This window comes from Crinia signifera, chromosome 2 (genome assembly GCF_055691185.1).
Source record: "Crinia signifera chromosome 2, ASM5569118v1, whole genome shotgun sequence".
Taxonomy (NCBI): Eukaryota; Metazoa; Chordata; class Amphibia; order Anura; family Myobatrachidae; genus Crinia; species Crinia signifera.
This window is the reverse complement of record NC_139218.1, coordinates 111,072,052-111,089,692: the sequence shown is the minus strand read 5'-3', so window position 1 is coordinate 111,089,692 and position 17,641 is coordinate 111,072,052. Positions and strand designations below refer to the sequence as shown.

The following is a 17,641-nucleotide window of genomic DNA, read 5'->3' as shown; positions in this document are numbered from 1 at the left end:
ATGGTAGTAGCCCAGGGACCTACAATTTAGTGGCAGTAGCGCAGCCCTAAAAAAAAACTATGGGAGGGGGAATGGTAGCAGTTCCCAGACTCCTGCTATGGTCCTCTTGAGACCATTGGGGATTCTTAATATTTGTGGTTAATTTCTGGAAGCCTGTGTTTTGGGGATGTACATATTGGAAGAATCATAATCTAGCTTGATGGTTTGTCAGTCTAGATATTTTTGGAGCAAATGACAAGACAGTACGGGGGGGGGGGCAGTACAGATGGTGTAACAGTTAGCATTACTGCCTCACAGCACTGAGGTCATGGGTTCAATTCCCATCATGGCTCAAACTGTGCGGAGTTTGTATATGCTCCCCATACTTGCGTGGGTTTCCTCCCACAATCCAAAAATATACTGGTAGGTTATTTGGCTCCTAACAAAATTAACCCTAGAATGTCTGTGTGTGTACATGTGGTAGGGAATATAGTGTGTAAGCTCCACTGGGGCAGGGACTGAGGTGAGTGTTCAAATATTCTCTAAAGCGCTGCAGAATATGTGTGCGCTATAGAAGAAACTGTAAATAATAAATAAATGACTATTTGCTCCTAAACATGTCAAACGGACAAAAAAATAGTCATATACACAAATTGGTAACACACAGGGGCAGATGTATTAAGCCTTAACCAGGGATACACTCAAGTGTGATAAGGAGAGATAAACGTCCAGCCAATCAGCTCCTACCTGACTTTTTACAAACACAGGCTGTAACATGGCAGTTGGCAGGTGATTGGCTGGACGTTTATCTCTCCTTATCACACTTACATTCATCTCTTGTTAAGGGTTAATACATCTGCCCCAATGTTTGTAGATGACTGTTTCTGTCCATTTTCCAGCTGTTGGGAGGAATGGTTGCTTGTCATTTGTTTCAGCAGATTATCATTCCAAAAAGCCATATTGGAAATAATGTAATAGTGTGTATGGGCCGGAGAGTGGGAATTGCTGCTCTGTATGGAAGTCATTCATTATCTAATGCTAAACATATGAACCTGTGGAAGTCTAATGATCAGTGCACCACTGATCATTAACACAGGTGTACAATAACACAGGTGTATCGCACCTGATGAAGGGCTGTATGTATACCCTTACCTGTAGAACCAGTGTTGGGCAGGTAGTACAGAGAGGCGCTTGTGGGGAAAACTGGTGCTTTGAGCACAGAGTACAAAGATATTAATCCTTGTTCTAAGCCCAGCTGTCTGATACTTGTGATGTCATCACTGACCTCACAAAGGGAACTCCCAAAATATATGGAAAAACTATGTGACTTACCTACCATCTTACCACAGAAATATCAACTGAATCACAACAATGGAATTTTTGGATCCCCCTCCCTCTCAATTGAAAACGGCTTTTCTTTTCTCTTATATTTTCTTTTTTTAAATTATATATATTTTTTTTTTTTCATTTCTTTTTTGTCTCTTTTCACTTATTTTTTATTAAATTTGTTCTTTTTTTTTTTTTTTTTCAAGCCAAAAAAGTGCTGATCCTTGAGAGGGGGATTTAGAAAAAGTATCACTTACCTTCTTCGGACCATGATTTTGGTGGTAACTGCCAATAAAAGAAAATATTGGTCAGCACAGCTTACCTACACATGACTGTCCTGTCTTCCTGTCTGTTCCAACTGATTGTCTGGCTGTCAGGTTCTAGAATGCAAGTGTGCAGCTTGTGATGTCATAGAGGGCAGATTGTGATGAGGTCAGTGATGACATCACAAGTATCAGACAGCTGGGCTTAGAACAAGGATTAATATCTTTGTACTCTGTGCTCAAAGCACCAGTTTTCCCCACAAGCGCCTCTCTGTACTACCTGCCCAACACTGGTTCTACAGGTAAGGGTATACATACAGCCCTTCATCAGGTGTGATACACCTGTGTTATTGTACTTTCAACCTCAATACACCACACAGCGCAATATACCTGTGTCAGTGATCTGCAATGCCCCATGTAACTCTGCTACTGCGTATGGTGACTCTCTCTCTCTCTATATATATGAAACGGACACTCCATCCTGAGAATGCCTAGAACTCTATCTTGTCGTCTGACGGTCGGCGCATGCGCAATGCGCAAAGAAGGTCAAAACGAGCCTTATACAAACTTGGACATGCGCAGTAGGACTGCCTGGATGCCGGAAACGTGGCGGAAGTGCCGCGAATTATCGTTTTATATGCTTTTAGGACTTATATAAATGTTTATATTTATTATCTGCTCATTCTGAACCAAGCGATTGTCTGATTACATGTAGCCAGTAATACTAACAGCACTTTGATAAAGAAAATAACTGTTTAAATAGCCTTATAGCCCTGCATACCAATTTATCACAGGAAGTGATGTCATATAGCCAGGAGACAGACATACAGGTATAAATACCGGTCTGGTCTCAGTTGCCTGTTACCCCTTGATGAAGTCACATCGACGAAACGCGTTGGGCAACCTCTGATCTCCATCCTTTTTAAGTTAAGCAAATCTCCTTTATATCTTTTTATTTGATTTTAGGAAGATTGTGTTTTTATTCTACTCCAGTTTTTCCTTGTATTCTTGTATTTTTTTATATCTATATCTTAAAAATAGTCCTCCTTTTTATACGTACTTTTTTGTCTTGTATTGTCATCTAAAATAAATATTTTTTACTATATCCAGCTCAGCAATTAGTCGCCGCTATCTTTATCTACTTCTTTTATATATATATATGAAGCTGGATGGGGGTAGATCCCTTGCTGGGGGGAACACTCACAACCACACGGCACTCCAAGGACTGGATAAATAGTACTTCATTTATTTGCAACGTTTCGGAGCACGTAGCCCCGTCGTCAGGCAAAAGGGTTCACACTTCCTTTGTGTATTTCTAACAAGGGCACCCAGGCAGCTGAACCCCATAAGTTTGGGAGTGCTGGATCATTTGCAAGGATACTATTTGTTGATTTCAGCTTGGCATTCAACACTATCATCCCTCACATCCTGGAGCCAAAACTCCGTTCACTAGGAGTCCCAGAACCTACATGCTCCTGGATCACTGACTTCCTGACTGAAAGGAAACAGGCGGTGAAAGCAGGCACATTCATGTCAAACACATGCACAATTAGCACCGGTGCCGCTCAAGGATGTGTCCTCTACCCCCTGCTCTTCTCCCTCTACACAAACGACTGCACCTCAGCAGAACAGTCAGTAAAAATTATAAAATTTGCAGACGACACAACGGTTATCGGAGGGGGAATGGTAGCAGTTCCCAGACTCCTGCTATGGTCCTCTTGAGAACATTGGGGATTCTTAATATTTGTGGTTAATTTCTGGAAGCCTGCGTTTTGGGGATGTACATATTGGAAGAATCATAATCTAGCTTGATGGATTGTCAGTCTAGATATTTTTGGAGCAAATGACAAGACAGTACGGGGGGGGGGGGGCGGCAGTACAGATGGTGTAACATGTCTCACATGTCTCTCCTTTATCAATGGTTACAGCATTAAGATCATAATGTAAATGTGAGGCGATTAATATTGCTACCCCTCTTGCTTTTGAGTTAAAAGGAGCAGTTGCCACTACCTTTCTCTTCATCATATTTAACTTCCCTATTTCTTTTTCTGATAAATGAGTTTCTTGCAGGCAAACTATTTCTATATGTAATTTATTCAGATATGTCAGGACTTTTTTTCCTGGGGAGATTATGTAGCAAATTTAAGGCCCGACATATCAGAATTTTTTTGTTGATCTATATCGCCCCGACGCCCATCCTCAGAGCGAGGCTTGGGACGCTGCCCAGCAACGCCCCCCGCCTCCAGCCTCTGAGCCACAACCGCTGTCCGTCTGGGTGCAGCAGATCCCGGACGGCGGCATGTAACAGATGTATGGCATGCGATACAATGAAAAATCATTCGACTAATTATCGTGGGCGCCGTGAGAATACACAAGTAGCGCGGTATATTTACCCAGGTTTGGCAGGAGGAGGAGGGGAGACAGCGGTGTAATTACCCAAGTGTGTCAGGAGGAGGGGAGACAGTGGTGTAGTTACCCACGTGTGGCAGGAGGAGGAGGGGAGACAGCGGTGTAATTACCCAGGTGCGGCAGGAGGAGGGGAGAGAGCGGTGTAATTAGCCAGGTGTGGCAGGAGGAGGGGAGACAGTGGTGTAATTACCCAGGTGCGGCAGGAGGAGGGGAGAGAGCGGTGTAATTACCCAGGTGCGGCAGGAGGAGGGGAGAGAGCGGTGTAATTACCCAGGTGTGGCAGGAGGAGGAGAGACTGAGGTGTAATTACGCAGGTGTCAGGGGGGAGGAGGAGAGACAGCGGTGTAATTACCCAGGTGTGGCAGGGGGGAGGAGAGACAGTGGTGTAATTACACAGGTGTGGCAGGGGGGAGGAGGGGAAACAGCAGTGTAATTACCCTGTTGTGGCAGAGGGGAGGAGGAGGAGAGACAGCGGTGTAATTACCCAGGTGTGGCAGAGGGGAGGAGGAGGAGAGACAGCGGTGTAATTACCCAGGTCTGGCAGAGGGGCAGAGGAGGAGAGACAGCGGTGTAATTACCCAGGTGTGGCAGAGGGGAGGAGGGAGTATACAGACTACAAGCTGCCACACTTCTCTAGCTGATCCCCACTCCATCCAGTTTTGTCTGTCCAGTGACTCTGGCAAGGGAACAAGTCACCCAATCTCCTGCCACACATTTCTCATCAGCCCTGACCAGTGACCCACCAACAGGCTTGTACAGTAGTGAGATGAAGCTGCCACCAACAAAGGACTCCAAAGACGTCGGACCCTCATGTGAGTGCTCCCTTCACCTGGCTTTAGTACATGAAAGTGGGACAGCAGTCAAACCTCATACCAGAGTCGTTCAGCCTCTTCCTGGCCTCCGGCTGCGCTTGGCCTGCCTCATCCTCACTGTCTGAGCTTATGATGATGACGTCCCCTGAGGAGCTGGTAGACACTTCATCCTTCATATAATAGAAGCAGCCACGTGGGGAGTAGACACTGCTGTCCTCACAGGATGAAGACACAAGGCTCAGCTCCACGGAGGCTGTGCAGGTGGAGGATGATGAGGTGGATGATGAGGTGGAGGAGGAACCACAGGCTGGCGGGAAGGTTAGTCAGCATGTAGGTCACAATATATAGAAGAAAACCAACTCTAGATGCCCCGGAGCATAACCGGCCACCCACCCACCCAAGTTGTGCCAACACAGGAGAAATAAAACACATGATAGAAGCTTCTTGCTCCCAATATACACTGCCTACCTCCCCCTATTTACACTGCTCTCCCCCAATATACACTGCCTACCTGCTCCCCTCCCCCAATATACACTGCCTCCCTGCTCCCCTCCCCCAATATACACTGCCTCCCTGCTCCCCTCCCCCAATATACACTGCCTCATTGCCCCCCCCCCCCAATATACACTGCCTTCTCGCTCCCCTCCCCCGATATACACTGCCTACCTGCTCCCCTCCCCTGATATACGCTGCCTCCCTGCTCCCCTCCCCCGATATACGCTGCCTCCCTGCTCCCCTCCCCCCAATATACACTGCCTCCCTGCTCCCCTCCCCCAATATACACTGCCTCATTGCCCCCCCCCCAATATACACTGCCTTCTCGCTCCCCTCCCCCGATATACACTGCCTACCTGCTCCCCTCCCCTGATATACGCTGCCTCCCTGCTCCCCTCCCCCGATATACGCTGCCTCCCTGCTCCCCTCCCCCCAATATACGCTGCCTCCCTGCTCCCCTCCCCCCAATATACGCTGCCTCCCTGCTCCCCTCCCCACAATATACCCTGCCTCCCTGCTCCCCTCCCCCCAATATACGCTGCCTTCTCGCTCCCCTCCCCCAATATACGCTGCCTCCCTGCTCCCCTCCCCCAATATACGCTGCCTTCTCGCTCCACTCCCCCAATATACGCTGCCTCCCTGCTCCCCTACCACCAATATACACTGCCTCCCTGTTCCCCTAATATACACTGCCTCCCCTAATATACACTGCTCTTCCCCTATATACACTTCCAGCATAAGCTCTCCCATTACTCAGAGTACTGGTGCCGTAGTGTCCATCCAGTGCTACTACCCAAGGTTAGGATGCTTCCTACAGTTGATGGGGTAATCTGGATGTCTATAGGAAGTGTGTCCTGTTTGGCCCAATGCAGACCCAGGCATTGTCCCATTGGGTCACGTGTAACTGCAGAGCACCCAAGACTGGCTGTGTCGGGGTGTTGATTGTAGGTTTCTAGACGTAAGACACTAAATAATTGGTTTGAGGGGCTCATAACCCTGTTATGGGACTGTACACCTTATCCTACCCTCCCTTTGAGCACCAAGCCCCATACATGATGGCGGGGTAGGTGGGCTATGGAAGGCATTTACCACTGAGATGGGATCTCAGGTTTGTACCAACATTACTAAGTTTTAAAGTCATCTAACTCCTGATTTGTAGCAGAACATAATCTCCTTCAGTGTTGTGACATCATTATCTGACTCTGTGTAGTGGCCAGGCCCTGGAGAGAACTTATGGAGGACTAATGGATCATTAGATCTGAATGTGGCAGCTCAGCTGCTACTTGGTAATCTCCCATAAGGTCACCTGAGCATTCCTGTAAGTACAGATAATTGGACTACTGATAATGGTCTCACCACTCAACATCAAGTGATGGGTTTCTCTGCAGTAGATGTAATGTTGTGGGTCCCTTCTCTCCATATTATACTACATAGTAATGAGACTGATTCTTCCTACAGACATGGTAATGTGAGCAGCAAAGCCATCCAGCCAACGTGGATACCCTTCAGCTCCACTGTATCCACAGAGGAGAGGCTGCCATTCCTGTTCCAGATAATGAATGGTAAGGCTGTTCCCATTGGGGTAATACTGGAAGTTCAGGCTCGGACAGATTCCCAGGCCTGTAGTGGTGATGTTCCAGTGCTTGCAGCCCACGTAACCTAGGATGGTCCTTGTCCATCCAGTTCTTAAGCAGTAGAGCTTTTAAAGATGTGTTGATAATAGGCATCCCATTGTCTTTTTTCACATGAGATTAAGGATAGTTGTCCTAATGAATACTGTGACTGATAGGAGGCTGGGATATGCCCCCGGTGAGTCCTGGGGATAGAGGAGCTATAGCCGTAAGATTGCATGGACAATGTTATCTGAAGAGTAGGATCACACTGTAATATGACACCAACAGTGGTATAGATCTCGCTACAGGGGCGCTGAAAACCGGCACATGACGCAGCTGGATGGTGGGGAGTCTGCGCAGGCCTGGTTAGCAATGCCTCGCAGGTGGTGCAGTCTATAGCACATAGACTACAATGGGCTACCACAGTCTCACAATGGTAGTAGCCCAGGGACCTACAATATAGTGGCAGTAGCGCAGCCCTAAAAAAAAACTATGGGAGGGGGAATGGTAGCAGTTCCCAGACTCCTGCTATGGTCCTCTTGAGACCATTGGGGATTCTTAATATTTGTGGTTAATTTCTGGAAGCCTGTGTTTTGGGGATGTACATATTGGAAGAATCATAATCTAGCTTGATGGATTGTCAGTCTCTAGATATTTTTGGAGCAAATGACAAGACAGTACGGGGGGGGGGGGCAGTACAGATGGTGTAACAGTTAGCATTACTGCCTCACAGCACTGAGGTCATGGGTTCAATTCCCATCATGGCTCAAACTGTGCAGAGTTTGTATATGCTCCCCATACTTGGGTGGGTTTCCTCCCACAATCCAAAAATATACTGGTAGGTTATTTGGCTCCTAACAAAATTAACCCTAGAATGTCTGTGTGTACATGTGGTAGGGAATATAGTGTAAGCTCCACTGGGGCAGGGACTGAGGTGAGTGTTCAAATATTCTCTAAAGCGCTGCAGAATATGTGTGACATGTTTAGGAGCAAATAGTCATTTATTTATTATTTACAGTTTCTAATATAGCGCAAACGGACAAAAAAATAGTCATATACACAAATTGGTAACACACAGGGGCAGATGTATTAAGCCTTAACCAGGGATACACTCAAGTGTGATAAGGAGAGATAAACGTCCAGCCAATCAGCTCCTACCTGACTTTTTACAAACACAGGCTGTAACATGGCAGTTGGCAGGTGATTGGCTGGACGTTTATCTCTCCTTATCACACTTACATTCATCTCTTGTTAAGGGTTAATACATCTGCCCCAATGTTTGTAGATGACTGTTTCTGTCCATTTTCCAGCTGTTGGGAGGAATGGTTGCTTGTCATTTGTTTCAGCAGATTATCATTCCAAAAAGCCATATTGGAAATAATGTAATAGTGTGTATGGGCCGGAGAGTGGGAATTGCTGCTCTGTATGGAAGTCATTCATTATCTAATGCTAAACATATGAACCTGTGGAAGTCTAATGATCAGTGCACCACTGATCATTAACACAGGTGTACAATAACACAGGTGTATCGCACCTGATGAAGGGCTGTATGTATACCCTTACCTGTAGAACCAGTGTTGGGCAGGTAGTACAGAGAGGCGCTTGTGGGGAAAACTGGTGCTTTGAGCACAGAGTATAAAGATATTAATCCTTGTTCTAAGCCCAGCTGTCTGATACTTGTGATGTCATCACTGACCTCACAATGGGAACTCCCAAAATATATGGAAAAACTATGTGACTTACCTACCATCTTACCACAGAAATATCAACTGAATCACAACAATGGAATTTTTGGATCCCCCTCCCTCTCAATTTAAAACGGCTTTTCTTTTCTCTTATATTTTCTTTTTCTTTTTCTTTTTTTAAATTATATATATATATATATATATATATATATATATATTTTCATTTCTTTTTTGTCTCTTTTCACTTATTTTTTGTTAAATTTGTTCTTTTTTTTTTTTTCAAGCCAAAAAAGTGCTGATCCTTGAGAGGGGGATTTAGAAAAAGTATCACTTACCTTCTTCGGACCATGATTTTGGTGGTAACTGCCAATAAAAGAAAATATTGGTCAGCACAGCTTACCTACACATGACTGTCCTGTCTGCCTGTCTGTTCCAACTGATTGTCTGGCTGTCAGGTTCTAGAATGCAAGTGTGCAGCTTGTGATGTCATAGAGGGCAGATTGTGATGAGGTCAGTGATGACATCACAAGTATCAGACAGCTGGGCTTAGAACAAGGATTAATATCTTTGTACTCTGTGCTCAAAGCACCAGTTTTCCCCACAAGCGCCTCTCTGTACTACCTGCCCAACACTGGTTCTACAGGTAAGGGTATACATACAGCCTTTCATCAGGTGCGATACACCTGTGTTATTGTACTTTCAGCCTCAATACACCACACTGCGCAATATACCTGTGTCAGTGATCTGCAATGCCCCATGTAACTCTGCTACTGCGTATGGTGACTCTCTCTCTCTCTCTATGTATATATATATATATATATATATATATATATATATATATATATATATATATATATATATGAAGCTGGATGGGGGTAGATCCCCTTGCTGGGGGGAACACTCACAACCACACGGCACTCCAAGGACTGGATAAATAGTACTTCATTTATTTGCAACGTTTCGGAGCACGTAGCCCCGTCGTCAGGCAAAAGGGTTCACACTTCCTTTGTGTATTCTAACAAGAGCACCCAGGCAGCTGAACCCCATAAGTTTGGGAGTGCCGGATCATTTGGAATATGTGTGTGTGTGTATGGCTGGATGCAAGGGCAGGTGCAGATATCGCTATTCAGTGATTTCCACACTAAAGGTGCTCATACACGGTACAATAATTGTATGCAATTTGGACTAGATGGTATCACATACGTTATACAATGAGATGAGATCTTGTACAAATAGTATGTGCAGCACTTTCTGAGCTGTGAGAATGGGAGCGCGCATCTCATCGCAGCCGGCAAGTGTACCGTGTATGGGCACCTTGTCTGTAGTCTTGCTGTGACCACTATATATGTTGTGATGGGGGCGGTAACAGTGGTGTGGGATTGGTCTGGCACATGCAGGCATGTCTGCACCACTTGGGGGAGGGTTATGATGGCTGACATCACATCCGTCGTCACATTGGTAGGCGTGTTCCTCGTCTGCACAGGCCCCTGTGATGTTGCTCACTCCAATACATTACAGTCCAGTGTTTAAGGAGATCAATGTTTGAGAACAGGTGACTGAACGTGACACCTCCGTTAATGTGGTGGGGTCAGGACTCGCTTCTGTTTGGCCACATAGATAATGACTGGCAGGCACCAGCGCTGGTTTTGTCTATTACATTGTCTATAGATAATTTGTACCTGGTACTACCCCAGGTCACCCCTGCACGTGTCCCACCACCCCAGGTGCCACGTAACCCAGTAGGGGACCCACTGACAGAGTACTGTGGTATTTCCACACCACGTACCCCTATGCTGACTGCAATAAGCATGTGACTGGTACAGCACCGGGTATATTACTATGCTAGGGTAACAGTGCGTATAAACCCTTTCTAAGTGCTTGAATCCCCAATTACTGCACCCCGAGGCCCAGATACAGCTTTATAATTCCTGTAGGACTCAGGAAGAGTGCTAGCTCTGCAGCACCATTCGCATGACCGCCGCCTTCCCTTCCTGTCTCCCTACAGCATGACGTCTGTGGCACCTGCAGTGTGTGCTGCCCAGTGCTGCCCCTGGCATTCATGAGTTGAGGCGCCAGCACCAGAGAGTGGAGACCAGACAGTCGCATCTCACACAGCTGTACGCGGTAAGGAACCTGGGCCTCTGTGGCTAATGGTGGGGTGCTCTGCCTTGGGGATAAGGGGGTACACCCAGCGCTGCAACCATAGAGCACATTTGACGCAATGTCTGATAAATCTGTACACAGCGTATGCTGCAAGGTGATAGGTATACAATGTGACATTGTTATGGACACGTAGGGTACACACAGCAGCCACTGGGAAGCCTGTGGGATATGCGGAGACAATGAGCAGATGCACGAATGCCATCTCTATTACACCACGGAACCATGGCTCCTGTAGTGTGAATAAGATGGCTCTGACCTCCGCATGGGCTGCCTGGGTACCGCAGATGTCATCCTGCCAATGGTGTGCCCACCCCATCAGGGACCCGTAGGTAGTCAGGCTCATAAGTGTTACATTGTTGTCTCTGGGGATTCCGCTCCGTCCTCAGGGCCTGGTCGGTGCCATTACTCGATGTGTAGATGTGAGCGTCCTCTCACTTAGAAGCCAGGGACCAGCTGTGCCACCCTATTATGTGACGTGTGGCTGCTACAGAAGGCACAGCGTTTCCATATGAAAGGATGGGTCCTGGGCAGACAGTAAGATAGTGGAGGATGTATGGGTCAGTATTCCCCTCTGTGGCCCCTCTGGTTACATGTAACGAAGCAGTGTGTGATCCATATCACAATCCAGTGCTACTAGTGAGGAACTAGGGGAAGTACAGCGGCACCTGCTGATTGCCAGGGGGTGCAGGCGGATATTACTAGAAGAGACCCTCCAAGCTCCCTCACTACCCGGAACATCACGGTAATAGAGGATAGTTACCTATAAACACTGATGCTGTCCCCACAGGCTGGGAACCTCTCGGTGCTCGCAGACTCATCCCTTTCCGCAGCACCAGCCTTTCTGGAATTCCAGTATAACCGGGGACAGGACATGGTCAGCTGGCACGGACTGCTGACACACCGCCACCTGATGCTGGACTCTGCAACCATTCTCTGGGCGCACGCCAACCAGGAGAGGTGAGAGTTCTGGGGGGTGGGAGCTTCAGACAACCAGGAGAGGCGAGGGCCCGGGGGGAGCTTAAAACAACCAGGAGAGGTGAGGGTTCTTGGTGGGAGCTTCAGACAACCAGGAGAGGTGAGGGTTCTTGGTGGGAGCTTCAGACAACCAGGTGACGCAAGGGCCCAGGTGGGGGGGGAAGCTCCAGCCAACCAAGTGAGGTAAGGGCCCAGGTGTGGGGGGGGGAAGCTCCAGACAACCAGGTGGGGCGAGGGTTCAGGGGGGGGGGGAAACTTCAGACAACCAGGCCATTGCACATATCAGAGGCTGCCTCCCTGCTCACAGACAGGCCCACGGACCACCTTCCCCTACACACATGTAGGATGTGCCCACAGACCACCTTCCCCTACACACCAGACGTGTACAGAGCCCCTCGTCCATGTCATGTACAGAGACCAGTCTCCACAGATATCATGTATACATCTACCAACATTTCATTGGATGTTTTATAACCACCCTTGGCTTCTCTCCCCCACCAGTCTCACCGCCACACTGGAGTTTGTGGAACGGAAGATGGACGTAATTTGGGTTCTTGTCGGTATCCCCAAAAAGCAGAAAGACAGAGGTAAGTCTGGGATCCGGCTGTGACCAATCTAATCCTGGGGGTCAGAGGGCAGGGGCGTGTGGGTGGCAGACTGGCAGGGCATAGTGATGGGGTGATAAAGTGACTGCCGCGTAACTGTGCCTGTGCCTTTGTTCACAGGTCAACTGCTCCGGGCATTCAGCTACCTGGGGTTTGAAGTAGTGCGGCCCAATCAGCCCTTCCTTCCGAGCTGCGCTGAGCACATCTTCTTGGTGTATACCATTGACAGACTGGCGACAGACATGGACAAAGATGTGTCAGTAAAACGATAATCAATAAACCACAATCAACCAGAACCTGGCGTTAACAGAAGCATTTAATAACAAGAAAATATATACAACAGGTAAACATACATCTGAGAAACTGTGAAGTAGAGCCAGGTGGCTGATGGCTATGGATCATCATTGCTGGACGGAATCCAAATCACATCTGGGGAGAGAGACAGTGGTGTAATTACCCAGGTGTGGCAGGAGGAGGAGAGAGGGCGGTGTAATTACCCAGGTGTGGCAGGAGGAGGAGAGAGGGCGGTGTAATTACCCAGGTGTGGCAGGAGGAGGAGAGAGGGCGGTGTAATTACCCAGGTGTGGCAGGAGGAGGAGAGAGGGCGGTGTAATTACCCAGGTGTGGCAGGAGGAGGAGAGAGGGCGGTGTAATTACCCAGGTGTGGCAGGAGGAGGAGAGAGGGCGGTGTAATTACCCAGGTGTGGCAGGAGGAGGGGAGAGGGCGGTGTAATTACCCAGGTGTGGCAGGAGGAGGGGAGAGGGCGGTGTAATTACCCAGGTGTGGCAGGAGGAGGGGAGAAGGAGGGGAGACAGCGGTGTAATTACCCAGGTGTGGCAGCAGGAGGAGGGGAGACAGCGGTGTAATTACCCAGGTGTGGCAGCAGGAGGAGGGGAGACAGCGGTGTAATTACCCAGGTGTGGCAGCAGGAGGAGGGGAGACAGCGGTGTAATTACCCAGGTGTGGCAGCAGGAGGAGGGGAGACAGCGGTGTAATTACCCAGGTGTGGCAGGAGGAGGGGAGACAGCGGTGTAATGACCAAGGTGCGGCAGAGACAGTGGTGTAATAACCCAGGTGCGGCAGGAGGGGAGACAGTGGTGTAATTACCCAGGTGCGGCAGGAGGAGGAGACAGCGGTGTAATTACCCAGGTGCGGCAGGAGGAGGAGACAGCGGTGTAATTATCCTGTTGTGGCAGGAGGAGACACAGCGGTGTAATTACCCTGTTGTGGCAGGAGGAGACACAGCGGTGTAATTACCCTGTTGTGGCAGGAGGAGACACAGCGGTGTAATTAACCTGTTGTGGCAGGGGGGAGGAGGAGACACAGCGGTGTAATTACCCTGTTGTGGCAGGGGGGAGGAGGAGACACAGCGGTGTAATTACCCAGGTGTGGCAGGAGGAGGAGGAGAGACAGCGGTGTAATTACCCAGGTGTGGCAGGAGGAGGGGAGAGGGCGGTGTAATTACCCAGGTGTGGCAGGAGGAGGGGAGAGGGCGGTGTAATTACCCAGGTGTGGCAGGAGGAGGGGAGACAGCAGTGTAATGACCCAGGTGCGGCAGGGGGAGGAGGAGGGGAGACAACGGTGTAATGACCAAGGTGCGGCAGAGACAGTGGTGTAATGACCCAGGTGCGGCAGGAGGGGAGACAGCGGTGTAATTACCCAGGTGCGGCAGGAGGAGGAGGAGACGCAGCGGTGTAATTATCCTGTTGTGGCAGGAGGAGGAGGAGAGACAGCAGTGTAATTACCCTGTTGTGGCAGGGGGGAGGAGGAGACACAGCGGTGTAATTACCCTGTTGTGGCAGGGGGGAGGAGGAGAAAGCGGTGTAATTACCCAGGTGTGGCAGGAGGAGGAGGAGAGACAGCGGTGTAATTACCCAGGTGTGGCAGGGAGGAGGAGAGACAGCGGTGTAATTACCCTGTTGTGGCAGGGGGGAGGAGGAGACAGCGGTGTAATTATCCTGTTGTGGCAGGAGGAGGAGGAGAGACAGCGGTGTAATTACCCTGTTGTGGCAGGAGGAGGAGGAGAGACAGCGGTGTAATTACCCAGGTGTGACAGGGGTGTAATTACCCTGTTGTGGCAGGGGGGAGGAGGAGGAGGAGGAGGAGGAGAGACAGCGGTGTAATTACCCAGGTGTGGCAGGGAGGAGGAGGAGGAGAGACAGCGGTGTAATTACCCTGTTGTGGCAGCGGGGGAGGAGGTAGTATACAGACTACATGCCACACTTCTCTAGCCGATCCCCACTCCATCCAGTTTTGTCTGTCCAGTGACTCTGGCAGGGGAACAAGTCACCCAATCTCCTGCCACACATTTCTCATCAGCCCTGACCAGTGACCCACCAACAGGCTTGTACAGTAGTGAGATGAAGCTGCCACCAACAAAGGACACCAAAGACGTCAGACCCTCATGTGAGTGCTCCCTTCACCTGGCTTTAGTACATGAAAGTGGGACAGCAGTCAAACCTCATACCAGAGTCGTTAAGCCTCTTCCTGGCCTCCGGCTGCGCTTGGCCTGCCTCATCCTCACTGTCTGAGCTTATGATGATGACGTCCCCTGAGGAGCTGGTGGACACTTCATCCTTCATATAATAGAAGCAGCCACGTAGGGAGTAGACACTGCTGTCCTCACAGGATGAAGACACAAGGCTCAGCTCCTTGGAGGCTGTGCAGGTGGAGGAGGATGTGGTGGAGGAGGAACCACAGCTACTGGTGTTCTGGTCTGAGGAGTCACTTGACAGGCTGGAGGAGGTGGTGGATTGGCCACTGCTGCTCAGCTGGATGTTAGCCATGCTCTGCTCCAAGCTCTCCCCTTCTCCTACAGACTCCAGACAGTATGGCGGGGAGGAGATGGGGGCCGGTTGGTGCTCTGGACTGGGGTCTGCATCTGCTCGCATTATCTCTGTAGACTCCCCTGGCAAGCGGGTAGGTTATATACAGGTTGGGTGTAATTGCACAAGACTCGTGGATTGTAGTAGGAAGATGTGCTATAGAGGTGTGCTACCACTGACAAATGTATTTTATTCAAGGAGAGAAAAGAATTTGTAATGGTGTGGTGCACCAACAAGAAATTACATACATAAAACCTGGCTTTTATTAATTTATGTTTAGAAGCAAGTGAAAAATTATTAAAAAACACAGATGGACAAACAAAAGACAATGAAGTGTGTTAAAAACTTAGCACGTGCGGGCGTGTTGTGTGTGTTTAAACCGTACGTATATATAGTCCACTGTCAGACAGGCTCCTGTTTTAATTCAATCTGGGAATTTATAAGATGCTGTTCAAGGGAATCTTATAAATTCCCAGATTGAATTAAAACAGGAGCCTGTCTGACAGTGGACTATATATACGTAGGGTTTAAACACACACAACACGCCCGCACGTGCTAAGTTTTTAACACACTTCATTGTCTTTTGTTTGTCCATCTGTGTTTTTTAATAATTTTTCACTTGCTTCTAAACATAAATTAATAAAAGCTAAGTTGTATGTATGTAATTTCTTGTTGGTGCACCACACCATTACAAATTCTTTTCTCTCCTTATTCTCCTAGGCGGGTAGGGTAGTCAGCATGTAGGTCACAATATATAGAAGAAAACCAACTCTAGGTGCCCCGGAACATAACCGGCCACCCACCCACCCAAGTTGTGCCAACACAGGAGAAATAAAACACATGATAGAAGCTTCTCGCTCCTATCTGGGGAACCAAAGCATTGTGGCCATCACCTGCACTCGTTACCACTAGGCAGCGGTAAAGCCGACACTCGCTAACTCAGCGTCACTGCTGCCATGTCCAGCTTCTCCTGTGTCAGAGCAGTAATCGGTGGAAGTGTGGGGCAGAGAGGTGCACGTGGCTTCACAGCGTACTCACTGACTGCAGGAGTGGGGGCAGCTAACATCTCAGAACAGCCATAATTCCAATACCGACCCCATGACAGTAATAAATCACCAGTGCACGATATAGGTCAGTGTGAGGAGAGACTGTCACTTACCGGACACAAGGAGATTCTCCTGCCGGCTGGCGAAACTGCAAGCTGCCGGGTCCAGGGACAAGTTGGCGACTTCCTCCTGCAGGGACAGTACGAGAAGTCATGTCCGGAAACTCCTTGCCGTATGGTTTAAGTGCAGGCCAGGTTCGGTTACTCACCATGAGACGCGACACCAGGGACTCGTCTTCATCCACTCTCTGGGGACTCACCCTGCTCTCCACCGCAAAGCCTCGGCAAATCAGCTCCTTGCCGATGTCCAGCATCTGTTATATGGTGGTGAGAGAGTATGAACAGTGACATTGCCATACTCAGGTGACAGCACTGCCCCCCAGAGGTTGGTAGAGGAACAGCTGGTGTTCAGAGGGGACCACACATCACCCAAAAATGCATCTGAACTAATGAAACATTAATATGGCTCATAGGCTGGGTAACAGTAGTCAATATGCTTTAAGGCACCAAAGGGAGGGAGCAGTGCTGTGTGGGTGGGAAGGGGGAGGGGGGGTGTACTGTATGGAAATGGAGGGGGAGCAGACCAACACTGAATATTACAGGTGTAAAAAGGAACAGAAGTGTAACCCTTTCTGTAGGGGAGGGCACAGGTAGTACAGGGGGAAGGGCTTCTCAGACGCACCGGTTTGGTGAAGGGATCATACAGCCGGATCTGGTAGTAGCGGGAGATCCCAGGGGAGGGGAAACTAGAGATTTTTGCCTGCAAAACCTTCCATTGAGCACAGTGCGACAAGACGTCAAAGGCGCACAGTGCTGCGTCCGACCATGTTCCTCCTGTTGGAGAGAGAAGTTCATGATTGAGAATTAGTTACTTGGACGTTGCAATAAAGCTTCTGAAACCGTTTCAAAAGTCCAGTCCTGCATGACGCACCTGCGGGGGAAACTTCGGAGAGGCCACATTCCACTGCCTGGAACGGGAGGCTCAGGAAATCACTCCTGGGGAGAGACGCGTACATGCAAGATGACATAGGTGTAGCACGTATGTACATGACCTGGATACGAGGTACAACATCCCTACCAGTCCCAAGAGAAGCCAACGCTCTCCGTATTACCTTCCTCTGTCATTACATTCTATACATTACATTTACTGGCACAGAATATAGAACCGCAAGAGCCATGTATATCAGACACTGGTCCTCAGGCCAACAGGTGCCATGGTCACTCACCTGAGAAGGAAGAGAGTCTCTTGTGGGGTGTCCCAATTATCACCATAGTCCACATAGTATAGATCCACATCCCCATTCTCCAGAAAGCCCAGTACCTCCGCTCTGTACCAGAACTGATCTTGGTGGAACTGGGCAGCCACAATGTCACCAACCTGAATC

The 17,641-nt window shown here is 48.8% G+C and overlaps 2 protein-coding genes across 6 annotated transcripts in view; one reads left to right on the top strand and one right to left on the bottom strand.

Moving 5' to 3' along the window:
- The first annotated feature begins 1,744 nt into the window (after positions 1-1,744).
- Positions 1,745-12,621, top strand: LOC146059973 (ornithine decarboxylase antizyme 3-like). Of its 5 annotated transcripts, XM_083172710.1 has the most exons (7): positions 1,749-1,870; positions 6,495-6,602; positions 6,743-6,846; positions 10,588-10,706; positions 11,533-11,702; positions 12,222-12,307; positions 12,446-12,621. In XM_083172710.1, the coding sequence occupies exons 5-7, from the start codon at positions 11,617-11,619 to the stop codon at positions 12,595-12,597; spliced, it is 324 nt and encodes a 107-aa protein (XP_083028836.1). In that variant the 5' UTR covers positions 1,749-1,870; positions 6,495-6,602; positions 6,743-6,846; positions 10,588-10,706; positions 11,533-11,616; the 3' UTR covers positions 12,598-12,621. The 5 variants fall into 5 exon arrangements, with proteins under 5 accessions (XP_083028834.1, XP_083028836.1, XP_083028835.1 ...); XM_083172708.1 differs by lacking the exon at positions 6,495-6,602 and having other exon boundaries at positions 1,745-1,870; XM_083172709.1 differs by lacking the exons at positions 1,749-1,870; positions 6,495-6,602 and adding an exon at positions 4,955-5,107.
- A 139-nt stretch (positions 12,622-12,760) lies between these two features.
- The window catches only part of LOC146058427 (tudor and KH domain-containing protein-like), an 11,290-nt gene continuing 6,409 nt past the window's right edge, over positions 12,761-17,641 (bottom strand). The window contains 6 exon segments of the mRNA XM_083170707.1: positions 12,761-15,234; positions 16,311-16,386; positions 16,466-16,570; positions 16,939-17,090; positions 17,188-17,252; positions 17,483-17,641. The exon segment at positions 17,483-17,641 is cut by the window's right edge and continues 14 nt beyond it. Coding sequence (XP_083026833.1) covers positions 14,756-15,234; positions 16,311-16,386; positions 16,466-16,570; positions 16,939-17,090; positions 17,188-17,252; positions 17,483-17,641 — 1,036 coding nt within the window. The 3' untranslated portion in view covers positions 12,761-14,755.